The sequence below is a fragment of the Crocuta crocuta genome, unplaced genomic scaffold, assembly GCF_008692635.1.
Source record: "Crocuta crocuta isolate KB4526 unplaced genomic scaffold, BGI_CrCroc_1.0 scaffold526, whole genome shotgun sequence".
NCBI classification, from domain to species: Eukaryota; Metazoa; Chordata; class Mammalia; order Carnivora; family Hyaenidae; genus Crocuta; species Crocuta crocuta.
Window position 1 is genome coordinate 272,583 of NW_027528811.1, and position 12,175 is coordinate 284,757.

Consider the following 12,175-nt stretch of genomic DNA (forward strand, 5'->3'; position numbering starts at 1 on the left):
CCACAAGATCATGACCTTTGCTGAGGTCTGATGTTTAACTGACGGAGCCACCCAGGCGTCCTCATACATGCACATTTAAACACATGCATTGACATATACACATACACATTTAAGCACACATACAAAGACATGCATATGCATATACATATACATGCTCATACAACCATAAATATATACTCTGCTACATATATACACACAGACACACAGGCACACATACACACACACAGGCATACATACATGCACACACACACACAGTGTGATCAGGAATAATTTCATGGTATGCATATGAAAGAGACACAATTTCCTTTAAGATTAGTCTGTGAGGACTCCTCTGAAATGAATATCAGAAATAATGGAGATCTGATGCGAGCCTACCTTGGGGATGCAGCTGAGTCTGGGGTCACAAAGTGAGTGGAAGGTGCCTCATCATACAGTCTGAAAGTTGTGTGCCCAGCTGACTGTGGCTAAGGGTGACAGTTGGTTGTGTGGTTAGGTGTTCTCTGCTTTCACATGGAAGTGTTTGTGAGGACTTGTCTGGTGATAGCCTCACGGGTGGAGGAATGACAGAGAGGCCATGATTCCAAAAGCAAAGCTGTTGTTGGCTGGCAGGGCAGATGTGGCAGGAGCTCAGGTGGTCATCGCATCCACAAGAAGCATGCAGACTCCACTTAACCCATCTAGTCCCCAAGGACATCTTACTGCAGAGGTTTTGCTTCTGGACATGTCCAGTCAAACAGAGCCTGTGGTTGAGGGGACAGAGAGGGATGATGAATACATGAATCGGTGATCATGTGGGAGTGGACTGAGAAGCAGGAGACATAGATGAATCTTACACCCTTGTGTGAACATATAGATCGAGGGGTCACCATCTGAGACCTGGCAGGCAGACAGGAGCAGATTTGCTGGAAGAAGCAGGTTGACAAGCTAGCCTAGGATATCCAGGGGGTGATCAGCTATCTGGTCATGGTACTTAGCTGATGCTGGTCTGGGAGGGAGATTTAGGATCTGTAGGCATGTTTGTGGTGGGAGGGACTAGGAGAAGAAGTGGATGATGATGGGACCTCCCCCTGGGACACTGGGGAGCTTGGGATTATGTAGGGAGGGGCCCGGGCATGAGAGAGAACCAAGGAGAGATTGACCATGAGAGAGGGGCCCGGACATGAGAGAGAACCAAACATGGAGACTGACCACAGACCATGCTAGCCACTGCATGGATTTTTGGATCCTCACCACTGCCTTCCATCCAGCCACCTGTCCCAAGTGGTATCAGGTCACTGAGGAAAGGTAGGTTAAGGCAGCCAGCTGCTTTACCTTTTTGTCCATGAAAAATATTTTTAAGGCATAAAATAGAACAATTTGTACTTTGGCTATGTGCATTTTAAAAAATATTAAGAATCCAATTAAAAATCTTATAACTCAAGGATATTCCCCATTCTTGGTGATAGCATGTACAGAATTCTCCCTAAAAATACCAGTGCTTTGATGTGCAGGCCAAAAACCAAGAGTTACACTGACTTCTGTTGAGGAAGTAGAGAGGCATTCCTGAAGCAGAAAGTCCCTAGCAGATGAAATGGAATAATCTCATGTATAGTTATAAGTACCCCATCTGGATTTGGGGTTCCAAAAGTACTGTGGACTTCTATAGTGTGAAAACTCCCCCATCATAAACATCTGAAAATGTGTGAAAGAATGTAACAAAGTTAAGTTAATGTCTGGACTGGCAAGGTGAAAAAGGGACATTTCCAGGTGCTAGAAAGGAAAAGGTGCTAAGAAACTAAAGCAGTGGGTGATGAGTTGGTGCATCTAGCATGGGTTCCTTAGCCAGTAGTATTAAGTGTGGCCTGAGTGGTGAGATAACCCACCTAATACCTGCTGCCCAGTGCTTCAGGAGTATCACTGGCCTGGAGCCCCATTTGTAGGTTAACTTCTCAGTTTGGAGTCCCTAGTGTTATAAATTGAAACCCAAACCCCAAGTGAGAAACAGGTTTCCATTTCTTAGGGGAACTTTTCCCACCTAGGCCAAGGCAGACAGACAAGTGCCCCATGATCCCCCTGAGCTTTAGGAAGAGTGCTTTACTGGTCCATCTTTTCTTTAATTATGTTGTTCTACAAGATTTCCATCCTTGTATGCTAGTCTCTGTTCCACTTCCTATTTGCTCCCACCTACTGGCAAGCTGGTGGTGTAAGTCAGACACAGATCCCTGGGACCAAAAACTGTGCACAATTCTATATAGGGAAGAAGTGGAAGTCACAGAAAAGATCAGGCTAGACCACCTGGGGACCTCAGATGATAGAACAGATATCTGAAAGAGTACCTGAAATAAGCATACTTAAAATGAGTTATATGGGAGACTTGTAAATGTAAGAAAAAAGTAAAATAGTAAGGAAAAGAACAGGCAGATCCAAAGAAGAACCAAGAAACTTCTTGAATGGGAAACACATTTGTAATAAACAATTTAGTGGAGTGATAAATAGCAAATTAGACATAGCTGAAGAAAAATCACTGAATTGGAAGATACATTTGGGGAAGTTGCTCAGAATGAAACAGAAATAAAAACAATAAGAGATAACGACAGATGTGGAGAAGAGAAGTAGAAGGCCACATGTGTATCCAAAAAGACTTCTAGGAGAGACTGGAGAGAATGAGAAAAAAGAAATAATGAAAGAAATCACATAGATGTAGATAATTTTTAGCAGTGGTTGAAGATGTGAATCCTAAGCTTTAGGATTCACAAGTGATCATGGGAAATGTGGGGAACATAAACCCACAGATAGACACATTATAATGAACCACAGAAAAATAAAGATTAATGGGAGGGCAGTTAACCTTCCTGCAGATTTGTCAGCAGCAATGAAGAGCACAAAGAAGGCATCACCTCCAATGTACTGCAGGAAGATACTGTCAACTAGAATTCTGTATCCAGCTAGGCTATCATTCAAAAGTCAGAATGAAATAAAAATGTTTTCAGGAAGCAAATGAAGAGAATTTATTATTCACAAGACCTTGCTAGAAAAAATTGATGATGGGTATATGTCAAATGAAGGAAATCTAGTCTAGAGTGATGAAGTGGGTCCTAGAAGTAATGTGATGTGAAACAAAATAAGTAATTTAATAAAAACCAGATCAGGTCCCAAGGATAGGGATGGTGATTGGCTTGCTAGAAGTCACAGACTATATTAGAAGTCATTGTGTGTGGGGGCGCCTGGGTGGCTTAGTCGGTTAAGCGTCCGACTTTCGCTTAGGTCATGATCTCGCGGTTCGTGGGTTCAAGCCCCGCGTCGGGCTCTGTGCTGACTGCCGGCTCAGAGCCAGGAGCCTATTTCAGAGGCTGTATCTCCCTCTCTCTCTCTCTGACCCTCCCCTGCTCACGCTGTATCTCTCTCTCTCTCTCTCCTAGAAATAAATAAAACATTTAAAAAAACAAAACATCTTTAAAAAAAAAAAAAGAAGTCATTGTGTGTGTGTGTTCTTATGACTTGGGTGTCACCCACTCTTGGTGACAGTGCACAAGAAATTCTCCCTGAAAATACCTGTGCTTTGATGTGCAAGTGGCAAGATATGCCTCCATTTGTTAGGATAATTATGGTATCACAAATGGCAAATGCCAAATCCTGAAACAACACACACTGACCTGGAGATTATTTGACCTGGAGTTTTCAGATTCTGAGAACTAACCTGTTCTTTGCTTTACAAATCTCCTGAGTGTGGAATTCTCTGTGTGGAGGGATCCAGGAGCAAGGCAGGCTTGTGCCCAAGGCATCCTGGTTTTGAGATACAGAAGGTGAGCCCTCATTCAGTTCTAGATATTTGATTGTCCTTTCCTATCCCCAGAACCTGTATTGGTGTTTGCCAAGGGGCAGCCAGCACGCAGTGAGGTGCAGACCAAGGTGGGGGCCAGTGCCACGCTGAGCTGCGAGATGGCCCAGGACAAGACAGAGGTGACATGGTACAAGGACGGGAAGAAGCTGAGTGCGAGCTCCAGAGTGCACGTGGAGGCCAAGGGCTGCAGCAGGAGGCTGGTGGTGCAGCAGGCGGGGAAGGCAGATGTCGGGGAGTACAGCTGTGAGGCCGGGGGCCAGAAGGTGTCCTTCCGCCTGGACATCACAGGTGAGTTCCTTGACATCTGTCTTATGCTCCTTAAGTGAGTTGTTAGGGAAGGGGGTATGCACAGGTGACATCAAATGGCCTGTTTTGTCACTATGCTTTCACGTAGCAGCCAGCAGTTATTAATTACATACCCATGGCTGCGTTTTATGAGTGCTTCTTGTCTTTTCACTTGTTCAAATATTACAACAACCTCAGAGGAGGAATTCTGAATATTCTCATTTTAATCTGAGCTAAGAAAATTCTATAACTTGCCAAAGTTGACACAACCAGAAAACCGAAGAGCCAGGGTTTGGGCCCAATATTCTGAGATTATTTACTTTTTCTGCCTGAAGAACTCTGTCATGGCTATTTATTTTAGTAGGTCTTCTGGTACTTTAGGTTTGGTTTTGTTTTGTTTTTTGCTTATATGAAAATGTATTTATTTTGTCTTCAATTCTGAAGCCTATTTTGTCTGGGTATCAGGTTACATATGTAAATACAGTGGACTCTTGACCAGCAAGGGTTTGCACAGGTCCACTTATATGCAGATTTTTCTATAAATACAGTACAGTATGTAAATGTGTTTTCTCTTCTTAATAACACTTTCTTCTCTGTAGCTACTTCATTGTAAGACTATAGTCTATAATACACATATCATACAAAGTGAGTGTTAATCGGCTGTTTGTATTATCAGAAAGGCTTCCAGTCAACAATAGGCTACTAGTAGTTAAATTTTAGGGGAGTAAAAGTTATACATTAATTTTTTACTGAATGGTGGATCAGTACCCTTAACCCCTGTGTTGTTAAGAGTCAATTTTATATATTTTCATATTTTAAAGATATCATTCCATTGTCTTCTGGGTTCCATATTTTCTCTTAGAACATCAACTGTCAGACTCTTATGTTCTTTCAAGGGTTTATTTTCTTCTTTCCTATTCCTCTTCCTTTTCCTTCTCCTCCCCTCTCCTCCCCGCCCCTCCCCTTCCCTTCTATTCTCTTTTCTTTTCCTTTCTTCCTTTTAAGATATTGGCTTTGGATTTCAGCAATTTTACTTTGATGAACTTGGATGTGGTTTTCTTTGTATCATACTGGTTGGGGCTGCAGATCATCTTGAGTGTGGGGTTTATGTACTCAACAACCATAGGCTATCCTTGGCCTTTCTCTGTTCTGTCCTATCGCTCTCCTTTGTCAGACCTCTTGTTATATTTTATTTTACTTTTTTATGTTCCCCACATGTCTTGTATGCATCTTTCTCTCTGTCTCCTAGTTCTTTTTCTCTCTCTGCTTTATTCTGGATATGTTGTTGATCTACCTTCCAATTTCCCAGTATTCTATTCTGCTATATCTAATGTGCTGTCCAACCCACTTATAGTGTGTTTACTATTTTCAAATGATATAACTTCCATTTGTTGATTTCTTATAGATTCCAGAGTCTGTAGTAAATTTTTCATGTTTGATCTATTTTTAAATTTAATTTTAAAACTGTATTAATCATGGCTATATCCTGGACTGAAAAACCGTAATAACCAATCATCTGATATTGTACTTTTTTTGTTTGGTTTTCTATTTACTCCTGTCCTTGGCACACCGGCAGTGTTTCTATTGACTGTCAGATATTGCATGAGAAAACTTGTTATGTGGATGATGCTATCTTATTCCATAAAGAAGGTTGCTCTTTCCTGTGCTAGGCAGGGAGAGGACAACCAAACTTTGGCTTGTTCCAGGACCATGCTGACCTAAGGCCATCTTGCAGTTTTGTTCAGGGTTATCGGTCTCTGGGGGGCTCAGAGCATGGAATCTCTGAGATCCTGGGTGTACACACTTGAGTTTAATGGGATACACACAATTTTTTAAAAACGATGATCTCAAGTGTTGGTGAGGATGTGGGGAATCTGAATTCTCACACACTGCCAGTGGTAGAGTAAGATGGCACAACCATTATTGAAAACTCTTTGGAAATATCTATTAAAGCCAAATGCAGCCATATGTATGTCCAAATGCAGTTCTATGTGTCCCCTGAGAGACACACAAGACTGTTCAAAGCAGTTTCACTCATCATATCCCCAAATTGGAAACAGCCCAGATGGGCCACAAGAGATAAAGAAACCCAAACTAAAGTGTTCATACAACGGAAAACTGTCCATCCATGCAGCAGCATGGGTAGATCTCACATTCTGTCAAGGGGAAGAAGATAGACCCAAGGAACACCCAATGGATCATGCATTCATATGAAATCAAAGACCAGGCAAAAGTCATTGATGGTGGTGGAGGTCAAGATGATGGTTACTTCTGGGGATGGTCAGTAGTGAGTGGGAAGATAGATGTGTTCTGTTTGTTGGTGTTTTGGCTATGTGGGGATGGTCACACCAAACTTCTCTGGGCTGTGCAAATGAATTAGTGCATTTAACATGGGACTTATACCTTGATAAGATAGTCTGTGGTGGACACATAGTATGCTGGGGTACAGGAGTGAACAACCCCATCTGCCCACAAGGGCTGATTGTCACTTGGGAAGGACAATGAACTAGCAGGGACAGGTGCTGAAAGAGCCTTGCACCAGCCTTGGGAATTGCTCTTGACTCAGGACACATCCAAATGCACACTTGGGCTCCAGGACAGGACACATATGTTGGCAAACACACTCTCAGTACTCCAGTGGGTATGTGATGGCATTTGCTCCAAGTAGGAAATTTATTGAACTCTGACGCTTTCATCCCTGTGACCTAGGCTGGTGACATCTCTATGTCTCTTAACCTGTATATCCCTCTTTTTCTCCAGAGCCCTCAGCCATGTTTGCTAAGGGGCAGCCAGCATGCAGTGAGGTGCAGGCCAAGCTGGGGGCCAGCGCCACTCTGAGCTGCGACGTAGCCCAGGACAAGACGGAGGTGACATGGTACAAGGACGGGAAGAAGCTGAGTGCCAGCTCCAGAGTGTGCATGGAGGCCAAGGGCTGCAGCAGGAGGCTGGTGGTGCAGCAGGCGGGGAAGGCGGATGCCGGGGAGTACAGCTGTGAGGCCGGGGGCCAGAAAGTGTCCTTCCGCCTGGACGTCACAGGTCAGTTCTTGTGGGACTGTTATAGCCTGTGTGGAGGTGATGGGATTGGCTTACCTCCACAGCTGACCTTGGTACTCTTCCCAGCAGACCTCATGTCTTCACATATCCCATTCTCCCAATGGCTGTGCAATTGTGGCTGGGCCAAGGGAGGTTGGGTGAGAAGGGTGTGTACAGAAGGGAGAGTGTGCTCCCAGAAACCCCAAGTGCTGTTCCCACATAGTAATGCAGTTATAAGTTCCCTGCATCTGCCCAGAACTTCCCAGGTGTTCTTTGGTGCCTGGGCCTCTGGCTGTACCCTGCACTTGGAGTCTGAGGTAGACCAGGTGTCTCTCGCCATGACCCATGCATTTTCCTCTGCGGAATGTCCTGGCATCTCCAAGGTGCCCTCATCCAGCAACGTGCTGTTTTACCCCAGGGAGAGATGTTTGAATTTCATTAATCCAGGATAAGGAGAAATTTCTTCCAGCCAATCATACTTGGATTTATCCCAAAACAGAATTATGGATTATCAAAGTTTTAGGTGTTCTGGGGCACACTTTCCTTCTTGCACATGGACACAGAAGTTACCTGTGTATCTTTATGTAGCAAAATCTAGATCCCCATTCTGTGCAATGTCTGCACAAAGCAAACCAAGAGCAGAGGGCTGACAGATATGTGATAGATACATGTGAAGTCTGAATTCTCTGTTTGAAGCAAATCTTGCTTCCCTTCTCTTAGCACATTCTGTGTCAGAATTCCCCTTGGAGTCTGATTCATAGATTTAGAAAATGGGAAGGAATAAGTGGCTTATCCTGCACCAGCACACTTTGTTAAAGACCAGGTCCTGTGTATCAGCCACTGTCTGGTAAAGCAGGGTTTCATACCATTTTATAGAGACTTATGTGTCTGTCTCTTTCTGGCTGGTTCATAGAAAAGGGTCAGAACTAAATGTATTTTCCTTTCCTTATGAGACTTAATGACAAATAAAAATGGGCTGCAGTCCTACATTGACTTCTAGGTGCCACTGGCCATTTGGTATTGTATCCGCAGAAAATTATTTGTGGGTATGTGCAGATACCTAAAAGTCTACCATGTATCTTTTTAAAATGTTATTTTCAGAAGATATGGCAAATTATTTTATGGTAAGACATACGAAAAGGTTTGACAAATTGACCAAATTCTTAGAAAACTAGATAAAAGTGACACAAGAAAGTTTCAACACCTCAAATAGTCCTAGAACATTTTAAACAAATGGAGCTGTAATAAATAATCCACACCATGTACACTTTCTCACTGGTACATTATGTGAAATGTTCTGGAAAAAATTTAGTGTGTATTCCTGGAGATTTTTCTAGAGAAGAGAAAAGGAAGATATTTCTGATTTACTTTACAGTGACAGTATAATATTGATAACCAAAATCTGAAAAGGAAAGTATGAAAAATTCAAATCCTAAGTCAGTCTGTTATGGATTTTCAAGGTCAAAATCTTAACCAAAGCATTAGGAAAGTAAATTAGCAATGTATTTAAAAATAGTATACCATGATGAAGGTCAGAGTCCAGGAATTCAAGGCTTTTTAAACACTGAACATATTAGCAAACCAGTATAATGCATGGAATTAACAGACTAAATGAAAAAAAATGAAGTGATTATCCATAAATGCAGAATACAGTAGTTGATACCATTTAACATCACAAATCAGAAGAAGTGTTTAATAAAATTAATATCAAATCATGACATAAAATTCTTAGCCAAGCATTAACAGACTGAATATGAAATTTAAGTGATTACCTCCATAAACGCAGAATATAGTAGTTGATAACATTTAACATAAATCCAGAAATGTTTGATAAAGGTAACATCAATTCATGACATAAAATTCTTAGCCAATTTATAAATAGAATGATTCTTTTTTCCATTTGTAAATGACGCTGTGGAAAACCTAGCTGATGACACAAAGGATCTGTGAGAGAGGGAACTACCTGAAGAGCCTAACCACCATCACTTTTATCCAGCCCTATGCAGCACACTTAGGGGCAAATGAAGTAAAAGGAAGTTTGAAAAAAATAGAATTTATGGATGATATGATATATCCAAAAATTAAATTATTTGACTTAGAAAGTTGAGAAAGGTAACTGTGCAAAAAGTCATTATGCAGAAAATATTGTTATCTGTTCTGGCAAGAGACACTTAGAAAATGAAATTTTAGTTACAAGAGCATCAAGACTATCATGTTTTTCATTCCTAGTTTGATAAGAAGGTGCTGGGTAGCTCTGTGAGGGGAAATTATTATGCATTACTGAGAGACAGCCAAGAAATGGAAATAAATGGGTAGAAAACCATGGAAGAAACAGGGGTGCCTGATGCTAATAAAAATCCAAGCAAATGGTCTTTTTTAGTGGTGGTGATGGGGACTTTGAAAATTGACAAACAGATCATAAAGGCCACACACAGACAATATACCTCTTGAAGGAGTGCAAAGGGTGAGCATTTGCTGGACCAGGTATCAAAACTTATAGATACAGTGATTGAAACTGGTGTCTTGATGCCAGAACAGATATAACAACCAAAGAACCAGAGTAGTGATCTCAGAGACTGACCCATGCATGAATGGATGATGCCATCCCCTCCCCCTGTGTTGTTGTTGTTGTTGTTTTTAAATGTGGAACTGTGTAAGAAGTGAAGATAGCATGGTTTTAAATAAATGGTGCTGGGACCATTTAACCATATGGAAAAATGATTGGACCAGTAACTCATACCACACACAATCAACTCTTGGGAGGTTAGTGTTCTCAGAGAAGGAAAACCCCTATACATTCTCAGATGGATATGCAGATGTTTTTAATTGTTTCAAGGTTAGGAAATGTTGCTTAAACAGAACCACAATGAAACAAATATGATGTATTTGAGGACATTAAACCTAAAAATGTTGAATCATCGGAAGATAGCATAGAAAAAGACAAGCCACATAAATGTGGAGGATATTTACAACACACGTAATTGCCAGTGATCTACCTTCATATATATATAAAGACCCTAAAAACAAGAATAGAAAGGACAGGCAATGCTATTGAAAATTGGGCAAAAGCCTTTAGCAAAAGAGCAAGCATTAATAACCAAAAACATTGTAAAAGGTCATTCACTTTGTGAATCATCAGGATCAAGTAAGAGACAGCCCTGGGAGATACAGCTCCACTGTCCCCAGTTCAAGAGTTGACAACACAGAGTAGGTGACAGTGTGGAGCTTTAAGGACTGTCTTTCACTGTGGGTGAGATGCTCTCTGCACATTCATGTGCAAGACTCTGCATCATCTGGGAAGGTTTAGGTGTGCATACATCATGACCTGACAACCCCTCACCCAGAGGAGTGTGTGCACAGGAAAGTCACTCAGAGTCCTTACCTGGAACAGCCCAGATGGAGCAGTAGTGGAATGTATGGTCCCACGTGGAGCAGTGGTAGAATGTATAAATACACTGTGTTAGTTGTTGCTGAGAAGGTGGTGAGGCTTCTCCAGACCACACAGCTGGTGCAAAGCCTGGAGAAGTTTCCACCACCTTCCCATTTATTCCTTTGTTCCCCAGTGCTACATCTTGAATTACCCTTTGACTTTGTGTGTCCCTCCCTGTCCTCAGAGCCCACAACCATGTTTGACAAGGAGCAGCCAGCACACAGTGAGGTGCAGGCCAAGCCAGGGGCCAGTGCCATGATGAGCTGTGAGGTGGCCCAGGACAAGACAGAGGTGACATGGTACAAGGACGGGAAGAAGCTGAGTGCCAGCTCCAGAGTGCACGTGGAGGCCAAGGGCTGCAGCAGGAGGCTGGTGGTGCAGCAGGCGGGGAAGGCAGACGCTGGGGAGTACAGCTGCGAGGCGGGGGGCCAGAAGGTGTCTTTCCACCTGGATGTCACAGGTCAGTAATCTTTAGGGTGGTGAATTAGCCTTGTTTGGGAGCATGGGACTGACTCTGAGGCCAGATCATCCCTAGTGTTCTCACCATCACTTTCCATCTTGCATCCTCCTACCTTCCTGTTTTTCCTCCCATGGTAGGGTCAAGGGTGGCTGGATTGGACAGATGTGTAAGAAGGAAGGGGACCACTTGAGTCCATCTTCAGTGGTGTTTAGCACACCAATGCTTAGTTATATGTTCCTAGAACCTACCCAGTTTCTTTGTGGCCTGCAACTCTGAGTCTACTTAGTATTTGGGTCTGAAGTAGACCAAGGGCCTATTACCTGTGGATGTGTAAATTTCCTCCTATTGGATGTTCTGCCAGCTACCAGGTTTGCTCACTCAGAACCACAGGCAGTTTATCAGTAGCCAGATACATGGATTCCATTGACCAACAATAAGAGGAAATTTCAACTACTCATCCATATTTATAAATATCTCAGACTGACTTTGTATTATCAAAGTTTAGATGTTCTGTGAATCTCTTCCCTCCTCACATGTGGTGAGAGAAGCTCTCTGTACCTGTATGCAGTAGCATCAAGATCCATTCCATGTTGCAATATCTGTGCAAAGTATAAAAAAGCAGAAATTGGTAGATACATACCTGTGACACATACCTCTGAGGTACAGGATATTCCTTTTAAAGCATATCTTTTGTGTTCAGTTAAAATATTCTTTATCAGAGTTCCTTTTCAAGTCTGATATATAAATTTGGAAATGGAGAGGAATGAATGGCTTAAGTTGTATCAGCACACCTTGTTAAAGACAAGTTGCTGTAATGGCAGCATGACTGGTGGACCGGTATTTGTTTTGTTGCATTATGTAGTGATTAGTGTGTATTTGTGCTTCCTTGGCTGATTCGTAGAGAAATATGTTCATTTTCATTTGTTAAGAGGGTTATTTGTTTTGTTTTTGATAAGAGAGTCTTAATGTTCAGTAAAGTTCCCACATTTGACTTCTAGGTGCCACCACAAAACAGTGTGGTATTGTATTTGTATTCAGTGGTTTGTGTGTGTGTGTGTGTGTGTGTGTGTGTGTGTGTGTGTATATATATATAAATGGAGAAAGAGAGAGAGAGAAACATGCTAGTTATCTTTGTGAAACATTATTT

General features: G+C 42.1%; 1 protein-coding gene across 1 annotated transcript in view; it reads left to right on the forward strand.

Annotated features, from left to right (window-relative positions):
- The window catches only part of OBSCN (obscurin, cytoskeletal calmodulin and titin-interacting RhoGEF), a 154,398-nt gene that overhangs the window by 22,580 nt on the left and 119,643 nt on the right, over window positions 1–12,175 (forward strand). Inside the window, 3 exon segments of the mRNA XM_077755858.1 lie at window positions 3,833–4,108; window positions 6,866–7,141; window positions 10,753–11,028. Of these exon segments, the coding sequence (XP_077611984.1) occupies window positions 3,833–4,108; window positions 6,866–7,141; window positions 10,753–11,028 (828 nt within the window).